The 8,651-nt window shown below is 34.7% G+C and overlaps 1 protein-coding gene and 1 long non-coding RNA gene across 2 annotated transcripts; one reads left to right on the forward strand and one right to left on the reverse strand.

The window, feature by feature from the left end:
* Positions 1–6,454: 6,454 nt before the first annotated feature.
* LOC124899396 lies at positions 6,455–7,784 on the reverse strand. The gene is made up of 2 exons (XR_007056865.1): positions 7,572–7,784; positions 6,455–7,497 (listed from the first exon to the last, which is right to left on the reverse strand). It is a non-coding gene; the product is annotated as an uncharacterized LOC124899396 (long non-coding RNA).
* Positions 6,799–8,127, forward strand: LOC107875229. The gene is made up of 5 exons (XM_016721847.2): positions 6,799–7,017; positions 7,082–7,211; positions 7,324–7,507; positions 7,612–7,663; positions 7,784–8,127. The coding sequence occupies exons 1-5, from the start codon at positions 6,799–6,801 to the stop codon at positions 7,898–7,900; spliced, it is 702 nt and encodes a 233-aa protein (XP_016577333.2). The 3' UTR covers positions 7,901–8,127.
* Positions 8,128–8,651: the final 524 nt, after the last annotated feature.

The following is an 8,651-nucleotide window of genomic DNA, read 5'->3' on the forward strand; positions in this document are numbered from 1 at the left end:
CAATAAAACAAATAACTCATACACAATAAGTACAAGGTCAACAAATATACTTTAACCAATCTGAACCAAATGAATCCATGCAATGCGATGTAATGCAATGCAAGCGCATATACTGTGCAGGCGTGCACTCCGATCCCAATAAATATACTGTGCAGGCGTGCACTCCGATCCCAATAAATATATATAATATTGTGCAGGCGTGCACTCCGATCCTAATAAATATATATAATACTGTGCAGGCGTGCACTCCGATCCCACATAAAATGCAATGCATGATGTGCAGGCGTGCAACTTCGATCCCAAAACAACAATAAAGTCAAGCAAAGCATTTCGTGTCTCAAGTCAGATCAAACATCAATTTCAAAATCAACTCAACTTATCAAGTAAGAGTATTCTCAAAACAGTGCAAACATATAATTAATTTATTTTATCCCCTCAAACAACACTGGTACGCGCATAGATACTTGTCACAATCACCTATACAGGACCCTCAATTCCCGTTGCTCCCATTACACATAACTAACAAATATACAAATAAGCACTTTGAAAAAGAATCTAAGAAAAGTCTCAACTTGCCTCAAATTGAAGCCAAGCGTCAATTTATAAACTTGCCCTTACGTAAAACTTTCAAATGATTAAGATCTGTCAAATACAAAATTCCAAAAACGAGTAGAAATTTAATAACACCTATTTGCTATAATAATCTCATTCTAAGTAGTAGTACAAAATATAAAAATTAAAATATAGAACTGAACTTGAATTCAGGGAGAATTTATAAAATTCCACGAAACAGTAATTGCGGCCTAACATATAATGGTAATGACTTTGCCATCTCATTGTCATAAGGCAATGATTATGTAATCATTGCACACCACTATATAAAAAGTAACAAAATTTGATCAACTTCCTTGACATCTCGGGATATTATCCAATCACGCCTAAACCATATATATTAATTTAACACCATTAATAAATATCATTAAAACATTATGACCACAATTATCTTAAAACAATAAACAATAGTTAGAAATTAAAGCTATCCAACCAAATCAGAGGCGAATTCAGGATTTGAAGTCTGAGGGTGCACCAGTATTGTTAAAGACGCGCATAAGTTCTGAATAAAGACTCAAATTTGTGTTGATCGCTCGCCTCGTTTAATGTGCAGTTTAGGTTCTAATTTATAAGATATACTTTTCCTTTTCAATGAGATTTTTCTGGAGATACGAACACTAAACAATGGATATTTCACTTAAAAAAAAAAAAATAATTTCTGTGTTTATATATTTGTAATTCATGCTTATATTATTAGTCTTGAACTAGACATATGTTTATATTTTTTCTCCTTTATGCCTTTTTTTTGTTAAATCTCATTCTTTATTTGTAATTTGTGCTTAAATATAATAGACCTTGAAGCTTTTTTTTCCCTTTTTTGCTTTTGCTAAGGCAATGAGAATTGTATTTAAAACTAGAACTTGATTGTAGAGAATAATATCTATCCATTTCAATTCACAAGAATCAATAACAAATTCCTACAAAATCAAAAATTCATCAAGAATATAAGTAAAAATAATCATTTATTTATTTTTAATCAAATCCCGTGAACTTAAATAGAAGCAAGAAAAAAGAAATAAATAAATTTTATACACTAAATTTCAAGTAATAAGTAAATATTAAAAGCAATTAACATTAGCCAAACAAAGCCAGAGCTTCTTGGATACAGAGTGGTGATTCCAATACAAGATATTTCCATGCACAATGAAAAATGAGAACAATTAACAACACCATCACATCTGTACATGACGAGAATGGGGTCAAGTTAACAATACCTGAGGACATTGAAGTGGAGTTCATTTCATTCTTCTCGAACCTGATAGGGCAGGAAGGGGAGATGCATCCTTGCCCTGATGCTGAAGTAGTTCAGGAGGGCTATTGTCTTACTAGGGAGCAGCAGATGTGCTTGATCCAACAAGTAACACCTGAGGAGGTCCAAGCTGCAATCAAGCAAATGCCCAAGGAAAAAGCACCTGGAGTCGATGGCTTTCCTATAGAATTTTTCACTAACTGCTGGGAGGAGGTACATACTGGCCTGTTGAATGCTATATTTCACTTCTTCAATAGTAGTGTAATGGATAAAAGAATCAATTGTACTACTGTAACTTTGATTCCCAAAGTATCCTCCCCCACTCAAGTTAAGGATTACAAGCCTATTGCATGTTGTACAACAGTATATAAGATAATCACTAATGTGATTACCAGAAGACTAAAGAATGTTATAGGGGACTTGATAGGGGATGCACAATCAACCTTTATAGAAGGGAGATGCATCACAGATAATATTATTTCAAAAGCTATAACAAGAAAGGCATTTCTCCAAGATGTATACTCAAAGTGGATATAAGGAAAGCATATGATTCACTTGAATGGGCTTTCTTAAGGAAATTGATGATAGAGATGGGATTTCCAAGCAAATTTGTAGGATGGGTTATGGCATGATAACTACTGTGTCTTATTCCTTAACCATTAATGATGGCCTAACTGAAGCATTCCAAGGCAAGTGAGGTATACGACAAGGTGACCCAATGTCACCGTATCTATTTGTCCTTGCTATGGAATAATTGAACAGATTGCTGAAGCAACTGGCCAGGAATAAGAGTTTCCAATTCCATCCAAGGTGCAAGAAGCTGGGGGCGATACATGTGTGCTTGCTGATGACTTGCTGATGTTTTGTAAGGAAGATAAAGGGTCCATCGGGCTACTCAACCAGACATTTAGAAAGTTTTCTAAAGTATCAGGGTTGCAAGTAAATGTATACAAAAGCTCTCTATTCCTGGCTGGCATCACAGAAAACTTGAAGCAAGAAATCTTGGAGAAGACAGGTTATAGTGTAGGCACATTTCCGTTCAAGTACCCGGGGGTACCTATTGCTGCAAGGAAGTTATCTATAGCTCTTTGTTGGCCATTGATTGAGAATATAACAGTAAAGATTAATTGTTGGTCTGTAAGGTTATTAAGCTATGCAGGCAGGCTACAATTAATCAAGGCAGTGATATTTGATATGCAAGCATACTAGGCACAAGTGTTCCTGATCCCCAAGAAAGTACTCAAAAGGCATTGAAACTATATGCAGAACCTTCTTATAGACTGGAAAGAATGAAATATCAAAAAAGGCTTTTGTAGCTTGGAAAAAAGTGTATCTACCACAGAGTGCAGGGGGTTGAATGTAATAAACCTTTACTTATGGAACAAGGCTACAGTAGCTAATCATCTATGGGCAGTAGCAATGAAAAAGGACTGCCTGTGGATAAAATGGATCAACACCTTTTACATAAAGAAGCAGGACTTGGAGCAACTTAATCTACCCAAGGATGTCTCTAGGGTGATTAGGAAGATTTTGAATACCAGGAAGCTGATAATGGAGACACAACAGGGGGCATGGAAATATGCTAGACAGACTGCAGTTATTGCAAAAAGAAAGGAAATTCAGCATCAAGAAGTTGTACTTACTGCAGATTCCTCAACACTCCAGAGTGTCATGAAAGAAACTGATTTTGCAACCTCACATGCAGTCAAGTCATAAATTCAATTTGTGGTTAGATCTACAACACAGGTTGGCAACAGTGGAGAGATTACTGAAGCTTGGCATACAGGTTTCTCAATCATGTGTATTTTATGGTACAACTGATGAATTGTTTGACCATTTATTTTTTGAATGCAACATCACTAAAGGTATTTGGAGAAGACTGCTTATATGGCTAGGACAATCGAGAGCAATTGGAAGCTGGAATGCAGAGATAAACTGGTTGGTGAAAGGGCTGAAGAATGATACAGGGTACAGAGAAATTGTAGCAGCAGCATTCAGTATGATGCTCCATTCCATCTGGACAGCTAGGAATCACCTCAGATTCCAGAAGAGACCTTATTCTAGTGATGCAATTTGTAGAAGTATAGCATTGCATATACATATGAAAGGAAATTATGTAAATAAGTGGCACAAACAGTTACAAAACTTAAATTCTTATCCTTGATGAATGTGTAGCTAGCCAGGATATGTGTGTATATGAGTAATAGTAGAATGTGAGAGGTAATTGGTCAGCAATTACCTGATTTTGTAATGTTAAATTTGGTGGAATGAAAAGTCCGTTTACCAAAAAAAAAAAAACATTACCCAAAATTGAATAAAAAAATTTAAAAAAAATGAAAGGAAGAAATGTGTACACCTATTAGCATCAAATGAAAAATTGCGCCTGCCTAGCTGGTGGCATTTAAATGTATATAAAGGAGAAGTAAAATTAAAAAATCGAGAGACTCCATCAGAAATCGTGACATTTAAATGTATATAAAGGAGAAGTAAAATGAAAAAATCGAGAGACTCCATCAGGAATCGAACACGCAACATCAGGCTAGAAGAGCATCAGCGTTTGAGTTCCAAACCAGTGCACCCACACAGTTTTATTATTAAGGGTGCACAATAAAATATATTAACACTTTAGTAGGATATATATACATGTATATATAATTTTTAAAAAAAGTTACCAGGTGCACGTCTACCCTCGAGGCACCACATGGGTCCGCCTCTGAACCAAATTACTATTCTGCCAACTCCCAAGAACTTTACAAAGCCTCGCGCTTTCAGGGAAAGGCTAGGAACAGTACAATTAAGTGATAATCGAGTATCACCGTAGCCACTATACTAAATATCCATTAATCATAGCAACAACTATATACTTGATGCAAGTTTTGGGAGAAACTCTTTCAAGGTTGTGATGAGAGGATTCTTGAGTTGGTAACTGTCGTTTCCTTTTGCCCAACTTGCTGATATTATAATTAAAAGTAATTGTAAACCCTTCTCATTTTAATTTTATTCTAATACAAAAGAGTCAAAAGTTTAGAAAAATATCAATTTGATCCCTAATTATAAAATAATGACTAAAAAAAATTAGGGAGAGGGAGAGGGAGAGGGAGAGAGAGATAGGGAGGTTGAAAATGTTGCGAGCCTGTATGTCAGAAACAAACTCTTATCGAGTGAAACAAACTCTTATCGAGTGAGATACATATACTGTATCTTGATTAAAATAGGATAAAGGAGAGAAAATGTCACTAGTTTCGTAAATATGACATGTATGGCTGGACCTAAACTAGGTCCTATAATACCGTGGTTTGTGAAGCTTGCTCTTATATATACTTAATTAATAATACTTTTTTTTTCAATAATATGTACGTCAATTTCTCTTTGTTACATAAAAGTTATTCAGCATTAAGGATTATCACACAACAAAAGTTACAGTATTTTTCTATCTTATACCATATAAAATTCATCTAATTTTAGCTTTCTCACATAAAGATCATTTTTTCCTTATTTTTGACCTCTATAGTCATTTAATTTTGCCAAAATTAACTAAAAAAAATAAAGTTCACCTCAATTTTATATTTTATACTGAAAATATGGCATAATACCCAAAAATAACTAATTGACTCAATAAACTCAAAAGAACTTATAGAAATCATGTAGGGATGTCCACGGTTTGATTAAATACATATCCAAATAAAAAATGGAATCGAATCAATTAAATAAATCGATTGTCATTTGGTTTTGGTTTGATTTTCTTTATAACCTTTAAAAAATAGATAATATTTGGTTTGGTTTGATTTTGTTAAAAGTAATTCAAAAAATAAAATTGAATTAAATCGATAAATTATATACATAAATTTTATAATAATATATATTTAATATAATGATTTTTATAAACTAATATAAATATTTAGTACACTTTTTCATAAATTTTTATTTATATCTAAGTAGTCATTTGATGTGAGTTGTAAGGTATAATAATCTCAAGATAAAATGCAAGATATTTATCATTCAGTTAGTTAAAGATATTAGTTAGTCGCGGAATTACATATCCCATCGTTTATACCATAACAATAGGATAAGTTATTTTAAATATATAATGGAATAACTTATCTCAAAATAACTAGTCTTGAAATAACTTATTTTGCTAATGAATTTTACACCTTGAGCTCATTTCTTAAAAAGTAAAAAAAATGATGAATCCAAACTCATTTATTTTTTTAAAAACTAATCCACTTATTTTTTTTAACTTATTACAAAAAGTGGCCATTTTTTCATTACTCAAATTGACCGCTCGACTATTTTCCTTTACCAAAAGTTGCCCACACTCCTCTTTCTCCTGCTGCTCCTCCTCTCCTTCTTCGCAACCTTCTTCTCCAATGCATGTCGAAGTTTATGACGGAGATCGTTCAGAAAAACCTCGTCACTAAGGCATTACAAAAATGAGGGGTCCCAACTATTCCCTTTTTTTCTCGAGGCCTTGTTGAGGTAATTTTTTTCTCTTTGCATATCTGGATTTAATTTTGGCTCTTAAAATATGAAATGCATACCTATGTTTTCTTTTTTACCTTTAGTATTAGATAACTACATAAAATAATAATAGTCGTTAGTAAAATATATTTCTAATTAAAGTTTGGGATGTGTCAAGTCACAGGGACAAGTAAAAATAAAATGGAGGGAGTATTATCCAGAGTGTGTGGATCATAAATCAGAGTGTTATTTATCCATGGCCCCCCAAATGAGATAATACAAGTTGGATATTGTATTCGGATGAGGAAGTGCTCCTGTATTTGGAAAAAAGAACGCAGATTTCTCTGACTTTTGGCTCCCCTCGTTGTTTACTCAGGTCGACTTCCTGCTACACACCCAAACCTAGTCCCTTTCCCATCCTCATCCCCGGTCCTTGTCCCCTTTCCATCTTGAAGAAGACGAAGAAGAAGTTAGTGCTAATGCGACCAGAAGCCATAAAGAAGGGCGAAATAGATAGTGCCACTACTTCAAAGAGTGAAAGTACAACCCCGAGGCATCTCTTGCCGTTAGTGTCACTCTCTCTCTTCGCTACAGGCTTCTTCTTGGGCCCCCTTATTGATGGAATACATTCCAGAGTCCATCTAGTGGTGTACCAAAATGGTGCACTTGATGTTGCTTCTCTTCACACAAATATATGGGTAAGCTGCCAATTTTCTTAATTTCTGGCCTCAATTTCAGGAATTGAATTTGAGTCTCTTTCAGGTTCCCCCTTTGCTTGGCTTATTTTACTGCTCTGTGGGTCTGTTGCACTTGCTGCTTGAGCACAACTTCTCTTCTCAACAGCCTCCGGAGGGTAGCCTAGAGATCACAACTGTCGGTTCACTTGTATCATGTAAGGACCACAAATTAAACTCGCCCCATTAATACAAGCAATATCCTGATAGATGTATGTAAGTGTAACAACATCCTATTTTATTAAATGTTTCTAATGTTACACAGAGCAGTGGTGTTATTTACTGAATTGAGCGCTGAAATGTACAAAGTTGGAGTGCCAGACAACGTTGAAGCCTATGTCTTGTTTGCAGGAGCAGAACTCATATGGTTTTTGCTCGATAGAACAAGACTGGGGTTTGCATTAGCCTGTGTTGTAGGTCTTGCCTGCCCATTTGCTGAGATCCCTGCAATGGAGTAAGAAATCTCTTTATTACTCCGAACTTCTGCATTTTATTCAACTAATATGCTATGTGCCTACCGAATATTTTTTGGAACATTGACAAGGCAACAATTTTCAGATGGTTTAATTTGTGGTATTATCCTCAAGCAAACATCCAGATCTTTGGACAGGTAAAGCGGCATATCAGCAGCAAGCAAAACCTTACATTATTTGACATTCCTCCCACGCCCTTAGAAAGGAAGGGAGCTTTTCTCAAGTTCATAATAACCGGGCCTTTTTATCTTTTTCAGGGGTTAGTCACTTGGACAATCACTTGCTATTTTGTCTACACTCCTTTCTTGATCAACCTCTCCCGTTTGCTGAAATCAATCATTGCTGCTGCAATTGCTCAAGCCAAATCTGTTTAGATTCCACCATTGGCCCACCCACATCCACTTCAACAGGAAATTGAGATGTTCTGAGTACTGACGATTGATTCTGTAGAGCAATTACTTGATAATAGTTGCAACCAGCTACTGATAAATGTAAAGAGATACAATTTTAGAGATGAATGGATAGACAGACAGACGAATAGGGAGAGATATTGTATTATGTTTATCACTTATTATAGATCGGGTGATTGTGCTGGACCAAAGCAAATATTTCTACATTTATAGAGGAAAAAAATATTGACAAACCTAAGGCTGTCAAGTGTGCCGGGCCGGGCCAATCTCAAACCGGCCTGTTAAAATTAATCGGGTTGTGGGTCGGGTCGGGCCGGGGCCAGGTTGGGGTTAAGTGGGTCGATCTGGGCTCAACAAAAAAAATTTAAAAACAACTCTAACCTGGTCCAATTAACCCAATCCGGTCAAATTCGGTTAAAATCCGGTCAAACCTGGTAAAAAATTTAAATTTTTTTTTTTTAATATACACAATATATACTCACCTATATACATTTTAAATGCGATAGTCAATATACATACACTATATATATAGTATATACTACATTAGAATTTAAAAAATATATACACATATACAAAATTACACATATATACGCACCATTCAATATATATGACTATACGTACTACTTTAAATAAAACATATACTACAACATATATATACTACAGTATATATAAGTATATATATAGAGTTATATACTAATTTATAAAACATATACAC

The sequence above is a fragment of the Capsicum annuum genome, chromosome 6 (genome assembly GCF_002878395.1).
Source record: "Capsicum annuum cultivar UCD-10X-F1 chromosome 6, UCD10Xv1.1, whole genome shotgun sequence".
Lineage (NCBI taxonomy): Eukaryota > Viridiplantae > Streptophyta > Magnoliopsida > Solanales > Solanaceae > Capsicum > Capsicum annuum.

What these genes read in the sequence shown, in the direction of transcription:
- LOC107875229 (XM_016721847.2), top strand. Translation starts at nt 6,799, where the DNA reads ATGCGACCAGAAGCCATAAAGAAGGGCGAAATAGATAGTGCCACTACT. An exon ending in CTCTTCACACAAATATATGG is followed by an intron (nt 7,018 to 7,081) that starts GTAAGCTGCCAA and finishes AGTCTCTTTCAG; the next exon opens with GTTCCCCCTTTGCTTGGCTT. An exon ending in TGTCGGTTCACTTGTATCAT is followed by an intron (nt 7,212 to 7,323) that starts GTAAGGACCACA and finishes TACACAGAGCAG; the next exon opens with TGGTGTTATTTACTGAATTG.